Raw genomic sequence first — 16,082 nt, forward strand, 5'->3', positions numbered from 1 at the left:
AGCGGGGTGGGGTCTGCCACCCCCAAATCTCATGCAGACTGGGGTGGACCCCGGATCCCTCTTGCTACACCACTGGAAACATGTATTTGTAATGTGTGTCAGCATGCTCTCTAAAGCTTGGAATGAATTCCCAGGAAGGTATTCACATGAACTCAACATATATTTATACTGTGTGTTAGCATGCTCTAAGGAGGTGTGAAAAGGATCCCAGTTTGTGTTAGCGTGCTCTCAGGGAGCTTGGAAATAATTCCCAGTTATGTACTTGCATGATCTCAACAATGTTTCTCTTGTGTGTTAGCATGCCTTCAGGGGGTTTGGAATGCATTTTCAGGGATCTACTCACATGACCTCAAAATATATTTTTACTGTGTTTCAGCGTGCTCTAAATGGGCATTGAAAGGATTCCCACATTTGTCACACATGTTCCCATTTTATGTTACCATGCTCCCAGGGACTCGTGGAAAGAATTCCCAATATGGTATTCGCACAAGCTCACCATATATATTTATACTGTGTGTTAGCATGCTATCAGGGGGCTTAGAGAGGATTCCCAGTGATGTACTCACATGATCTCAACAATGTTTCTCTTGTGTGTTATCATGCTGTCAGGGTATTTGGAAAGCATTTTCCGGGATGTACTCACATGACCTTAACATTTATTTTTAGTGTGCATTAGCATTCTCTCAGGGAGCTTGGAAAGGATTATGAGAATTATACTCACATGACCTCAGATATATATGGGTAATAGTATGTTCTCAGGGGGCTTGGATATGAATCCCATGGATGCACTCACATGATATCAATAATGTTTCATTTTGTGGTAGCATGCTGTCAAGGGGATTGGAATGTATTCCCAAGGACGTACTCACATGACATGGGGGAATAGAAAGGATTTCCAGGTGATGCAGCCACATGATCTCAACATATATTTTTACTGTCTACTAGCATGCTGCCAAGGCCTTGGAATGGATTCACAAGATGTACCCATATGACTTCATCATATATTTTTACTGTGCATTAGCATACTCTCAATCGATTCCCAGGGATGTACTCAAATGATTGCAACAGTTTCCATTTTGTGTTAGCATGCTCTCAGACAGATCAGTGGTAAATTAGCGATATTGTGGTGGTACTCACTCATTCAGCGTGGCAGAAAGATCTCGTCCTGCAGTAGTGCACTTGATACGAACTAACAAAAAAAACACAAAAGGATGCAGCAGTTCAAAAGGCATATTTGCGTTTCAGTGACTCACCAACCCATAATCGTTTAGTGCTGATAATGGTTTTTTTTTCCAAAATTGCTTTGTGCTAATGAAAATGGAACTCCGGCTATCATGACAATTTTAGGCCTTCGACTCCATCTTGTTTGTGGCGTTTACAGTATGACATGAATAAACTCATATTTCCATGTCTCAATAGAATATAGTTTGAACATACTTCATGGGCAAGAACAAAGACCTTCAAGAAGCTGTTCTGAGTAAAATTGTATTTACCCAAGGTTGCAACTAGCTGCGGAATGACAAATGGTGTAACAATATGTCTTCGAGTACAGGTAGTTAGTGAGAAGCTCTATATTGGAGAATTCTGAGGGATCTTCTAAATATATTTGTTTGCAACTGTTTTGTTCTGTTCAATTCTGGTTTAGCTAGTGAGAATCATGTAAAGTTGAAGTGAATGTATGAAATTCATTGTTCAGCACCCTACAAAAGAGTGCTCTTTGAGAATGTGATTGGAGGGCCTTTTCTACTGACCTTTGGAGGCGAGCCCATGCTGGATTTCTCTGCCATTCTTCACTTTACAACTTGGTAAACCAGAACTTTACTGAGTTCTTTGATTGATCTTTACTTTAGCTGAACTTTGCAGTCTGATTTCCTGGTTTGTTGATTTTGACTATATTAATAGATTCCTGTATGACTGAATCTGAAAAAAAACCTTTACGTTTTAAGCCTTCTCTGTCTGTCATTCTCAGTAGTGGCTCCTCCGCTACCCCTAGCACCCGCCTCACCCGCCGCGAGCCATGCCGGCCGCCACTGGTCATTCTTGTAGGACCAAATGAATTCTACATGCTGAATTGAAATTGTCGCTCTGAATGCTTAAATGAGACACAGGTTCTGTAGGAAGCACCAAAATCCATTAAAGGATAAACACCTCTCCCGGTCCATCATGTTGCACATATAGAGCAAGCTGGAGTGCAACGACAGTGCCATGAGACTGTACAGATCTTCCGATCCAACCGTGAAATGTATCACATTGCTCTCTTTCTAATGTATGGACCTCTGTATGGTACGTTTGCCATATTATAACACAACCTCTCAATGAGAGAGTCGTTAAGAAAGACCCACTATCATGAAGCAGAGCTTTGTATGCTACTCAAATGGCTCTTGTAACCATTAGGGGAAAGAGCTATAGATATCAGTGCAAGGTTTTCCAACATGCCAGCAATATAACAAATGTGGCAGGATTAGCCCAGACTCCATGAGGTCGCAGTGTCTGTGGTTTTGGTCACTGCTGCAAGTGAGGGGAGTGGGCATTGCAGGAGGATTGTCATAGTTTTGCACAGCAACTTTCAGGTTGCCTGTCAACCATAGCTGTTTCAAACTGAGGTGACATAGTGTGCAAAATAATGATGGACTGGAACATGGCCCGAGTAATTACGAGTGGGTGAGATGAATTCAAGCGCTCCATCACTTTTTTGTATAGTCTAGTGCAGGGGTACTCATAGTACGGCCCGCGGGCCGCTAGCGGCCCGGCAAGCCTTTCTTGGTGGCCCGCGGACCTTGCAGACATCGTACCGGTGTTTTTTGTTTTTTTTAACTGTGTCAGCAAACACAGACTCTGCTCTGTGGGGGCCCAGGGATTCAAGCAATAGTCCGAGTGGAGCTGCTGGGGCGTTAAGAGGTGAAATACAACAAAGCCTCGTTATCATGCAAATGGTCTCTTAAAGACCTGTGAATTACTCGGGTGGGGCTGTGTGTGTGCCCTGGAAGGGAAGCTGCCTCAGCTGCCACACAAGCGGGGGGGGGCGGGGGCGGGAGGGGAGAGGTGACAAAGAATGACAAGAGAACAGCAGGGTGTGAGAGTCTGGTAAGGGGACAGAGGGTGACAAAGGGCAGTAGGGAGAGACAGAAACAGACAGAGACAGATAGAGATAGAGACTAACAGAGACAGGGACAGACAGAGACAGATAGGCAGAGACAGGGACAGACAGATAGAGGCAGAGACTGACAGAGAGGCAAAGAGACAGACGGAGAGGGAGACAGAGAGGGAGGGCGACAGAGAGAGAGGGAGACGGAGAGAGAGAGGGAGACGGGGGAGGGAGGGAGACGGAGGAGGGAGGGAGACAGAGGATGGAGGGAGAGGGAGGGAGACGGAGGACGGAGGGAGATGGAGGACGGAGGCAGATGGAGAGAGACGGAGAGGGAAGGAGAGGGAGAGAGGGAGGGAGAGGGAGAGAGGGGGAGGGAGACAGAGAGGGAGGGAGAAAGATATAGAGGGAGACAGAGAGGGGGAGACGGAGAGAGACGGAGAGGGAGAGAGACGGATAGAAGGAGAAAGGGAGGGAGACGGAGGAGGGAGGGATATGGAGGAGGGAGGGAGATGGAGGAGGGAGGGAGACGGAGGGAGAGGGAGGGAGACGGAGAGGGAAGGAGCGGGAGAGAGGGATGGAGAGGGAGACAGAGAGGGAGGGAGATAGAGAGAGAGGGAGACAGAGAGGGGGAGACGGAGAGAGACGGAGAGGGAGAGAGACGGATAGAAGGAGAGAGGGAGGGAGACGGAGGAGGGAGGGAGATGGAGGAGGGAGGGAGATGGAGGAGGGAGGGAGACGGAGGGAGAGGAGGGAGACGGAGGGAGAGGGAGGGAGACGGAGAGGGAGGGAGAGAGGGAGGGAGAGAGGGGGAGGGAGACAGAGAGGGAGGGAGACAGAGAGAGAAGGAGACAGAGAGGGGGAGACGGAGAGAGACGGAGAGGGAGAGATACGGATAGAAGGAGAGAGGGAGGGAGACGGAGGAGGGAGGGAGATGGAGGAGGGAGGGAGATGGAGGAGGGAGGGAGACGGAGGGAGAGGGAGGGAGACGGAGGGAGAGGGAGGGAGATGGAGAGGGAAGGAGAGGGAGAGAGGGAGGGAGAGGGAGAGAGGGGGAGGGAGACAGAGAGGGAGGGAGACAGAGAGGGAGGGAGACAGAGAGAGAGGGAGACAGAGAGGGGGAGACGGAGAGAGACGGAGAGGGAGAGAGACGGATAGAAGGAGAGAGGGAGGGAGACGGAGGAGGGAGGGAGACGGAGAAGGGAGGGAGGGAGATAGAGAGAGGGAGAGAGAGAGATATGTGTATGCCGGGTCCAGTGGCTCAGTTAACGAAGGCGTCGGCTGCAGGGACCTGTGTTCCACCTCATGGTCACAGTTTTTTTTTGTTGCTCTAGACCCCGCCCCCAAGGTGCGGCCCTCGGCCACAAACCACACTGTAAATTTGGCCCCCAAGAGAAAGTTTGTGAGTGCCCCTGGTCTAGTGTGTCACCCTAAGTGGGATCGGTATGTGCCGATGTCGGACCCGTGCACACTGTGCCACTGGAGCTAAGCTATACTCAGCTGATGAACCCTAACTGCAGCAAAACAGGTCCTGGGCTGCTTGTGTTCCGGTCTAGGGAGGACCTGGCTTGGCGGTTAGTGGCTGGACTTCTTCCATTGGAGTAGGGTCAAGTCTGATTGCATATACCTTGGTCCAAACTGAGGTGGCATGGTGTGCAAAATAATGATAGACTGGGATGCGGCCCAAAGTAATTACCAGTGCCTTCGATTAATTCAAACATTCCATCCATCGTTTTTTGTATACTTTAGTTAACCAAGAGGTCTTGATGCAGCCTCGAGTAATGACAAGTGGCTGAGATTAATTCAAACATTCCATCGATCACTGTTTTGTATCCTTTAGGCAACCAAGAGCGGCACAGACACTCTATGCTGTGTGTTATCAACTACATACATTTCCAGTGTAAGAGTCAATGTGGAGGGATGGGTTGGGTAGGGGTGGGAGTGTCATGCAATTAGCCTCTTATATGCAGAACCACATCTGCATGAAATGGTGATTATTGCAATGGAGAAAATAAATATGAACTACAGGCGGAGATGAGGGGTGGTTTAAGGGGCTTATGATGAGCGCATTAGAGCAAGATGACTGACAGGGATAACAACTGGGCAGCACTTATAGCAATTGCATAAAATGAAATATCAACCTTATACTAGGGGCTCGCATATAAAACATTTTCAGGCCACAGATGTGATCCGAGCCAATGTTCAAGCGCACCTGTTGAAAGTTCTAAGGACCAACATTACTCATCTTGCTGTTGTGTTTGTGCCCTCTATTGTGGGATCTTTCTGCGACCACCTAGAGCTGCAGCCATAATATACATGTTAGGACATCATTGCACCAAAGGTTAATAAAGAGAGACAATAAGATTGGGCAACAACTAGGTGAATAAAGCCTTCTTGGACCAGGTTCTGCAGACGGCATTGTTTATTGTGGACGGATGGGGAAACTAACCTTTATGGGATCTGCTTCTGTAGATGATATTATAGCTTAGGAACAACTGGAGAAACCAAGCATTATGTGACCTCCTTCTGTAAAATGGCGTAATAGCGTGGGAATAAATGGGAAACTAAGCTTAATGGCACTTAAGCTGCTTGTGGACCCTGGTGCTGAATAGAACTTGAAGAGAGTCAAGAATGGTTCTTACCTGGTTCTGTTTTCAAGCAGAGCTGTTGCATAAGGGGCACTAGCAGAAAAAAACAGAAGAGTTATTAGCATTCTCATTAACACTGGATACCTTAAATGAAGAGGAAAGATGAGGCAACAGGGGAATGTTCTACTATTACCGCACACATGTACAATACTAATAATCAATTGTTCTAAATCCCAAACATTCAAACTTTTTATTACTATTTCATTAGTTTGAAAATATTTGAACCTCAAGGACGCGAATAAAAAGAAGAGTTTGTTCAATTAACAAATATTCTAAAACTAGTTTGCAATTGTTACATAAGCATGTATGTTTACAACATATATACTGACAGATCGTTTTAACAGAAATGTCTCACTTTAGACACAATAAACATTTCCTTTCAAAATGCAAAATATTATTTTCTGGGGAAAGCCCTGTACGATTCTCTTCACAAAACAACATCATATTTGCATGCTCTACCTTCACCACCCAAATTTCGATTTTTAGAATAATGTATAAATGCAAAGACTCATTTTCAAACAGTTACTTTGTAACAAAAGCAGTGAACATTTAACTACAAATAAAAGGCATTGTGTGGTACAGAAATCTGCTTTGTTTTGTCATTTGATGTAATTGTATGTCTTGTCTTGTTGTGTGCTGTTTGAATAACACAGTGTTAGAAATGGGGTTTCTGGTTGCCGGAGTTATGTACCTTGTCCAAGCAGGAACCACCACTCTAGTCAGGGTAAGCTAGATGCACTCTAAAATATAATCTGTGCTCACCCTCTGGAGTTTGTCACAGAGCAGTCAGGCTTATATAAACAGGGAATGTGTAAAGTAGTTGTGCAACACACACACATAGTGGCAAACTGAAACCACCATAAACATATTCCACACAGGGTTAGAAAAAGAGATTATATTTTTATGAGTAAAACAAGACCAATATGACAAAAGTCAAATACGTAGAACCTGAGTTATGAATTTTTAAAGATTACATCTAATTATAGTGCTTTGAGTCATAAAGAATCAACCGGGGACATCTGGTCACGCTAGACTGGAGTAAATCAAAAGTTCAGGCTGACCGCAATGGAGGGTAGGCTGGTTACAGGATGCACGCAGGGCCTGATGAAAAAGTGCCTTGGATAGAGGAAGTGTGAAAGTTGAAGACTCAAGGCGAGGACACCAGGAGGTGATGCTTTGCCATCGATCCCGTGGGTGTAGGCGATGCGTCGGTTCCGATCCGCGCAGTCAGTGAGACTTCGTCGCCAATCCCTTGGTGATGAGGGCGATGCATCTATGTCAAGCTGCGCAGTATGTCACCATTGAGCTGAGCAGTCCCGTAAAGAGATGTCGTTGGGCAGCAGCTGCATCAGCTTCAAAGGGAAATTCATCGTTCCTGATCAGCGCAAAGTCATCAATGCGTGGGTTCTGCAGGATCAGCACATAAAAAGCCACTTCCAAGGGCCCAGAACTGGATTGGCACCACTTGGCAAGGCAGGGTTTACAGATGACAAAGTTCAGGTGCTGCTGCAGGGTTGGAGGAATACTTTGACTGCCCTGAAACTTCAGAACAGGGGGCAAGCCAGCAAGCCCTTGGAGTCTCTTTGGGTTTAAGTGAGAGGGGTCCAGTCCTTTTCCGCAGTAGGACAGAGGGGAGCAGCAGCAGTCCCACAGAGTACCAGTCCTTGTAGCAGCACAGCAGTCCTTCTTCCTCGCAGAGTTCTTCACAAGTCCAGTAGTGTACTGATTTGGTGGAGCTAGAGACCCAGTACTTGTATCCAGTTGTGTCTTTGAAGGGAGAGTGAATTCAAAGAAGGGTCTTTGAAGTGCACACAGGTCCTTCCCTCCCAGTCCTGGCTCAAGACTATCAGTAGGGGGTAATCAGCCCTTTGTGTGGGAATGGGTCCCAGCCTAATCAGGTGTAAGTGTCAGTCCCTCTCTCCCTTCCTGCCCAGGAAAAGCCATCAGAATGCAGATGAGTATATAGACACACCCAACCTTCCTATGTGTGTGGCTGTCTAGAGGTAATGCACAAAGTGTAGCTGTCACACACCCCAGACGTGTATTGGAGACAGGCTGCTGGCACACAGAGCAGTAAGAGCAGAGAAATGTTGTTTCTAAAAGTGGCATTTCTAAAATAGTAATATTATATCCAACTTTACCAGTAAATAGGATTTATCATTCACATTCTAATTATATGAAACATGGAACAGCCACTCCTTTCTAATCAGGAATTGCAGCTTAAAAGTGTATTAAGGAATTCCCAATGTTAACCTATGAGAAGAGTAGGCCACTTAGTAGGCCACACAGTAGTGAAAAACAAATTTAGGAGGTTTTCACTACCAGGACATGCAAAACTTAAAAGTACATGTCTTAGCTTTATTTACACAGCACCCTGGCCTGTGGGCTATTTAGGGGCTATATTACGGGTGACTTATGAGTAATAAAAGGGTATTTTAAGGCAGTGCAAAGGGTCTTAAATGCCAAGTCGAAGTGTCAGTAAAACTGCAAACACAGACTCTGCAGTGGCAGGCCTGAGACATGTTTAAAGGGCTACTTGTGCGTGTGCCACACTCAGTGCTGTAGGTCCACTAGTAGCATTTAATTTACAGGCCCTGGGCACAGGTAGTGCACTTTACTAGGGATTTATAGGCAAATTAAATATTCCAATTGTGGATAAGGTAAAGGTACCACATTTTTAGGGAGAGGGTGCATTCACTTTAGCAAAGTGCCAGAGTCCTAAAGCCAACTAAACAGATTGAGCAAATAGAGGAGAAGGAAGGCAAAAGGTTTGGATTGACCTTTCAGAGAGGGCCATTTTCCAACACACAGTGTCTGAGAATTGCTTGACTTGTTCATACTTTAAGTTGATGTGGACAAAATAAGGTATGTGCCTTGTAGGTTTCCCAACAAAGGGCTCGATTCACAAAGACAGAAAGAACAGTATGTGTGCAAATATAGGCCTACACATATTCTTCCTATGTTCTGGAATTCACAAATGTTTTTTAGAGTATTCCTGAAAAACTGCCCCAGGCACAAGTTTCCAGATGAACATCTAGCAAGATCATGTGACATTCCAAGGCGGACCCTATGAATGTAATCCACTGTGCAAACGCCAGGGGTGGGCAGAATTTGTGTAGTCGCGCATTGCAAAGCTCCGCGAATTGTTAAAAAAATTTCCACAAGCACGCAGAAATTGCTTGTTCCGCCCGTTTGCAATGCTTTTTTCCTGTTCGCGAATGCTGTTTGGATGCTCGGGGGGAAATATCTTGCGAACACACATTTTGAAAGCGCGAACAAGCAAAAAATTCCGCAAAGCCACGGATCACGGATTTTTGGGCAATTCCGCGTTCTCCGCGGAACGCGAAATTACCCAAATTCCACAAATTATGCGAGCGGGACAGAATTGACCCCCCAGGCCTAGCAAACGTACATTTTTTTTCAATTATTTTTTTATCCACAGTGAAAATATTTTTCCCCATGCAAGAACCCTTCAAGTACACCCACAAAATATGGGGTGATTCATAATAATGTGAGCTATGTGATTTGTAGTTGATATATTCCCATAGTGGTGGGGATCTGTGAGGGGGGCAGATCTCGACCTTTAACCTAATCTACGTGAATGTGTGTGGGTTAGACCTGCAGGGTGCTTCATAGGGGTTGTAGTTTTCACAGCCCATTACCCAACCAGTGTCAGCTACTGCAGTACTCTCTGTAGTGAGTGGAGTGCAGAAACCTTGTGGGGGTGTGTCAGGATCATTGCAGTGAGATGTGTGAGACTCTTTCTTATCTCAGTAATGCGTTCTTTCCAGAGATTCTGACTGAGCCAAGGTCAGTATGAGAACTTGATTAATGTTTCATTGTACTTAGGCTGTCTTTAACATGCAGGCCCTTTTTCATGAGGGCCTGCACTGCCATTGTGTCACTTTTTTGTGACACTGCGGCGGCGTAAACAATGCGCCACGCTGCACCCTATTTACAAACTGGCACATCTAGGCAGATGCGTCACTTTGTAAAGCCCTGCGCTACATTATACCTGCATCAGGTATAATGTATGCAGGGTGGGAGTTCCCACGTTTAAAAAGCCTCGTAGAAGTGGCGCAGTGAAATCTATGAGGTTTCACTACACCATTCCTATACCTTGACTGCGCCACAATCCCTACGCTTGGTTCAGGCAGGCGTAAGGAGTGACACAGGGCCTTTTAAATGAGACTTGCCCGTGTTTAATGACAACATTGCTGGAGTTGCGTCAGTTTACCGACACACTCCAGCAATGCGTTATTACTGCGCCACCAGCTATGTCAGGATTCCTGACGTATCTGGTCAATCCTTCCAACATGGAGCGCCGTAGTGTAAATACGGCGCATCCATGGTGGCACATGGATGGAGCTATGAAAAGTGTTGCATCCCTGTTTTTACTTAGCGATGTGACACTTTTCATAAATGAGGCCCCAAGGGTTTCTTTTGTGCTCTAACCGCTTGTCCCATTTTGCATGTTTCTTGTATTATGGTCCGGCGACACTTGTACATACTCTTCCTGCCCCTCTGTCTCCTGTACTCATGTCTCCCTCTCCTAGTGTTTCTCATTCCTCTCAGACGTTGCCTCTCAGGTACAATATCCTCAAGTTACCAGTTTGCTGTTCCCCTGTCCCTGAGATTCCCCGTCCTTTGGTTTCTTTTTCTACCGCAGGTATGGCTACATCTGAATCTTTCGGGCTCCCAGGTACCTTTGGCTAGGTCTCTCCAAGCCCCTAAAATTGTCGTTGGTATGAATGCCTGTATGATCAATGTGTTAGTGAGAGCTGTTCTGTGAGATAGAATGCATATCATATCATAATGTGAGGAGAGTGGTATGGTATGATGTGATGTGGAATGCTATGGGTGACCATGTAGGGTATTAAAATATAGTACGAGTAGTGTCATATTATACACTGTCAAATAGTGTAGTTTAATGTGATGAGGAGTGTTATGGTGTAATGTGTTGTCGAATGCTGTGTTTGGAAACGACACTTGGAAGAAGGTGCAGCGTGGAGTGATGTTGCATGGTGAGGTGAGATGGGGCGTTGGATGGAGTGAAGTGGTTTGGTTGTGTTTTGCAGAGAGTTGTAAGCTATAGCTTTAGGTAATATGCTTTGATCTTTTGTGGGTGGTGTGAGATGTGAAATGGTGAGGTACGCTGTTTAACATGCAGTGGTGCTGTATCAGGTGATTCAGTGTGTGCGATGATGCATGATGGCATGTGACAGTATAGTGTTGGGTGGTGGAATACATTTGCACGATGTGTGAGTGAGAAGCGATACTGCATGATTAGGCTCTGGAGGGTTTGAGGTGGCATGTTAAGTTGTATTCTTTTTTGTTTTGGAGTGTTTTGCTATATATAGTCAGATGAGGTATGATGGCATGTTGTAGTAAAGTGTGGTGTGGCATGCTCATGCATTGAGCAGCATGGTGTGATAGTCTGTTATGTGTTTAATGTGCAGGGATGAGATGTGGCCGTGTGTCATGTAATATGGCGAGTTACAGAACATATGGTGCATTGTGTTGTGGTCCAGTTTGATATGATTGAGTACATTGTATGTTGTTGGCCGTTTGCTGTTTGAAGTGGAAGATTGTAGAGAGTTAGGGTATGGTATGGAAAAATACAATGTACTTCGAAGATTGGTGGTGCGGGGTTGAGCATTTCAAAACAATGTGACGTGGTCTGCTGTGGTACTGGATGATTGAATGTGATATCAATTTGGTATTGAGAGGTATGGTTTACTGTGGTGTGATCTATTGAGGTGCTGTGCCATGGTGACTGGTGGTGTGATGTAGTACAATTTTATACTGGGTGGTTTATGTAGTATAGGATGGTATGATGCAATTGTATGTGGTTTGTAAATGTGTGATTTCATTTGTAGTTCTGTGGTATGTTGGGATAAAGCATCACCATGTGATATCTTATGGTATTGTGGTATGTGGAGATTATGTGTGTGTGAAATAGTTTAGTGTGACAAGGTGGATTGTGGCACTATGAAATGACACATAGTGTGGTATGGGATCGTTTGGACCAGTTGTTCATGGTGCACAATGCTGTGTTGAGAATTGTTCAGTAAATTGTAGTATTGTTTTATATAAATGGTATGTTGCAGTGCGATAGTATAGTATGAATTGGTGTTGTATGATGTGGTGCAATGAAATGTGATAATGAATGGTCTGCTATAGTGTTGTATGTTACATTAAGTTGTGGCATTGTATGGAATAATCTAGGGTGGAGTGTGCAGAGTGGTAAAATGTTTGGTGTGGTGTGCTTCAGAAGGATAAGTAATGCTGTGATCGTGGGTGGACTGTTATGATGTGAAGTACCGTTGTATTAAGTGGTATGGTGTTGGATGTTATGATGTGATGATGTGATGTTATGCAAAACAAATTGCATTGCTCTAGGTTTTGATGAGTAATGAAGAGGTGTTGTTTAGAATCATGTGGAGTGACATAGAAATGAAGTGTTGTTGTGGTATTGTATATGTATATGAGACGTTGTGCAGTGGGGTGTTGTATATTGTAGTATAGTGCTATAGGACGAGGTGCAATGTACTTTGTTATGGCGTGGCACTGGAAGATGTGGAGTTAAGGTGTGTAGCATAGGGAGATCTTGCATGGTGTGGTAAAGTGTGCTGTGGGTTAGGTTATACCATGCCCGAGTATTTTTATTCCAGCGCCATGTTTCTATGATGCGTCATCACGTCCTCTCTGTGTACCAGTGCTTCATGTGCACTGCCAATAGCCCTTTATTCACTTAAAGCATTCACTCCCCAACTGACCTCTGATTTGACCTAGGTTGCCTTTGTGTGCCTGACCTTGTCTGTGTGGCGTTTGAATCACCAGTTTGGATTCATTGAGAGTTACGCCTTGCATTCTGCTATACCTACCCTTGTGGTAGTATTTGGACATTGAACGAATCGAACTAGCGAGGTCGGCAAATATGGGTCGAACATTTGGCCTCCTAATATGCATTCAGTCTTGGGTATTTACCACATCTGAGACCGAAACATTGACGCACTCACTTGCATCTTGCTCAACAAACTAAGGAGTGCCAACGCCACAACTACCCATGCTATATTTTTAGCACAAATGTAACACTTGATTGAGCAAGAGCAAAATTGTACATTGACGCACCTATTCATTGTTTAAAAGACAATATTATTTTCTTTTGCTGGACTTACATCTGCTGATGCTACCTATGTAAAGCTCATTTGTTTTCACGCATTGAAATAACATATTAGTACATTTCACATAACAATTAATGCTTATAGGCCAATCTGAACATTGACTTTTTCAGTTTACATCCAATGTTTATACGTATTCATATGCACAACCATTTGATTGTTTGAATCTTCGTTTATTGAGCAAGGTCGAATGTTATGTCACCCTCTGTCTTAATTCAGTCATCGCTAAACAAACACGTCGAGCCTTCCTAAAAAATCCTTTCGGAGCATCTTGGGGCAGATTTACAAGAACTGGTGCATATCTGCATTGTAGCAGAGATTGCGGTAGTTAACTTGCGACACGTAAAAAAAACCTTGCACCACCATGGATGCATTGCATTTACAATGCGCCGCACCGTGGCTCAAGGATAGACAGATGCGTGACGCGTAAGGGCAGCGCATTGCTTCAGTCGTGTCGCAAGCACGACGCAACTCCAGCAATGGTGAGGAATGCCTATTCGTATCATGCTTATGGAGAGTAGAAAACAGATGGTAGCTGCTCTAGGATTTATTACTTTTCAAGCGTGTACACTGCATGAAAAGCATTAGCCTGCTACAAAGGCTCCCAATGTTTGGCCAATTATGGCGTGTGGACGCTGGAGGGTTTGGTCCAATATTTTGCAGTGTAAGCATACACTATGCAAACTACTCCTACATTCTTCTACTTCACTGTATGGGAATTTGGCACATATGCTTATCCTAAAATCTTTCAATCCTTAGACAACCAGGCTATAGACCATGGGCTATAGACCACTGACCAGTACCCAATACGCACTGTGTGGAGAGAGGTGAATGTGTGATAGACATGCATATGTGAGCTGTTCATGACAGGCGCATACCCCAATGACATGCTTCTCAAGAGACACTCACCTGCACCCCCTAGAGGCAGCGATGCGAGCATCAGGAGCCACAATAGCGCCATCCTGTGGAACAAAGGAAAAGTCACTGTTAGCCAGACTGAAGCTGGTATAGGTTTACACAATGTGACAGCAGCATAAGTTACTTCTTTGAGCAATCATGTTCAAGCCTAAAAAGATTCAGTGCCATCCATCTGAACAATTCCTGACGCAGCCAGCTATTTCTTTGGCTAAACACAGTTAAACTCCCATTGGCGTAGCTCAAACCCATTGGAAACAGAACATGGCTCTCTAACAAACTAGGAAGGTTATTAACATAGGTAGAATTGCGCATAGGTAGCAAGAGTGCTACATATTTCCGTGTGTTTAGTGTGGATGTAACTGCCATAATTACTCAAAATTTCCTCAAAATTACTTGTAATTATGCGTAATGATGTGAGAAGCGTAATCCAGCATTTAGCGCCATTTTTTTCCTTGTGTTAAAATGGGCCAGAGGATGCATTTTGAGCTAAAATAATAGCATTAAATGCTACAGGACATAAACAGCAGTAGCCAGCAGCCACTCACTCTTTCTTATTTCATTGTTCCTGTGCTCTTGCGGACGGCGCTGTGCCCCAAATTACTCTTAATTACTCAAGCTGGTATAATCGCGTAATTTGGGTAATTTAGCAACACAAGAGTATCGCATAATTACTAAAATTAGTCTGATTTCTCCAGCGTAATTAAAATTTCTCCCAGGCCTAGTGTTTACCTGTAAGAATTGCATGTGTCATGTGAATGGAGACGAGATTCTGCATGCTTTATGTGTCTACCAGGATTATGCAGTATGTTCAATAACATGGAGATCTCCATGGGACAATGGTCATGCAAGTGATTTTTTTTATGAAGTGTGATTGGCTGGTGAGATCTGTACAAGAGCAGTGTTCATGATCAGCAGAGTGCAGGAGATTGATCATAATGAATTCTGGGGCTTCAGAACAGAAAGATGACAAAGAAGGGAACCGTGTGACAGTAATGAGAGGGGTCATTTTACCTTCCCTGGAAAATGTAAAGGTAGTATGCATGAAATAAATAAAGCACACTGAGATTTATAGAAACCCATAATGCGCTACAAAAGGTTAGTCTTAGGTGGCCATTTTCACTAAAATAAGACATAGTTATTTATTTCTGCCTTTTTAAAAAATATACAGACCGGTAAACATGTTGCTTTCTGTCTGTCCTTTTCGTACAAATCAGTAAAAACGAAAAGTGAGTATTACATAAGCTTTGTTTTTTAACCTTTCAACATAGTTTTTGGGTTATAAAAATGAATTGTAGCTCAAGGTTAATGATGTTTCATGCTTTTCAGTGGACTGCGTGGTTTTATTTTAATTCTTCTAGATTTAGAAACTTGAATATTTTTGATACCATGTGAATAAATTGTATATTTTGGGAATGTAAAGGACTGGATTTATGTTGCAGTAGATAAGCCAGGTACCAAACCAGCCCTGACATCAGGATTAGAGCAGAGCCAGGTCAAACAATCCACATAATGGATGCAAATAGTATCCAGCTGTTGGGTGGCAAATATCACAAACAAATATAGAGAATAAGTGGGAAATGAACGCAGAGAAAAATAGGGAATAGATGCATTTCAAAGCAACTAGTACTCATGATTTTCTCCTTGCTATATGATTCAAGTAGGAACTGACATCAAAGGAAAGACACAGGGGGCCTCATTTATGAAAAGTGACGCATCACTGCGTGAAAACAGTGATGCGTCACTTTTCACGGCGCCCTCCCTGCGACTCCAATGATGCGTCATATTTACAGTATGACGCATCATGTCGCAAGGAGTCACAGATACGTCAGTATTTCTGACGTATCTGTAGGCGCAAAAGTGACGCATTGCTGGAGTGTATCACAAAAGTGACGCAACTCCAGCAATGTGTCCTTTTACATGGGGCAAGCCCCGTGTGAAAGGGCCTGCGTCAGTCTTACGCCTGCTGTGAGGCAGGCGCAAGATGTTGACGCATTTGCACCCTAGAAGTGGCGCAGTGAAACCTCGCAGATTTCACTGCGTTACTTCTACGATGCTTACTTACGTGGGAACGCCCACCCTGCATACATTATACCTGACGCAGGTATAATGTAGCGCAGGGGTTTACAAAGTGACGCATCTACCTAGATGCGTCACTTTGTAAATATGGTGCAACAAGGTCCAGTTTTTACGCCGCTGATGCGTCACAAAAAGTGACGCACCGGCGGCGCAAAAGTGACGCAAGGACTC

General features: G+C 44.5%; 1 protein-coding gene across 1 annotated transcript in view; it reads right to left on the reverse strand.

Moving 5' to 3' along the window:
• LOC146833841 (uncharacterized) overlaps positions 1 to 13,879 on the reverse strand; it is a 750,859-nt gene extending 736,980 nt beyond the window's left edge. Inside the window, exons 1-3 of the mRNA XM_085599920.1 lie at positions 13,827 to 13,879; positions 5,728 to 5,766; positions 1,138 to 1,189 (exon numbers count right to left, since the gene is read on the reverse strand). Of these exons, the coding sequence (XP_085456046.1) occupies positions 1,138 to 1,189; positions 5,728 to 5,766; positions 13,827 to 13,878 (143 nt within the window). The 5' untranslated portion in view covers position 13,879. The remainder of the gene's footprint in view (positions 1 to 1,137; positions 1,190 to 5,727; positions 5,767 to 13,826) is intronic.
• Positions 13,880 to 16,082: the final 2,203 nt, after the last annotated feature.

Source organism: Triturus cristatus, chromosome 4_2 (assembly GCF_964204655.1).
Source record: "Triturus cristatus chromosome 4_2, aTriCri1.1, whole genome shotgun sequence".
NCBI lineage: Eukaryota > Metazoa > Chordata > Amphibia > Caudata > Salamandridae > Triturus > Triturus cristatus.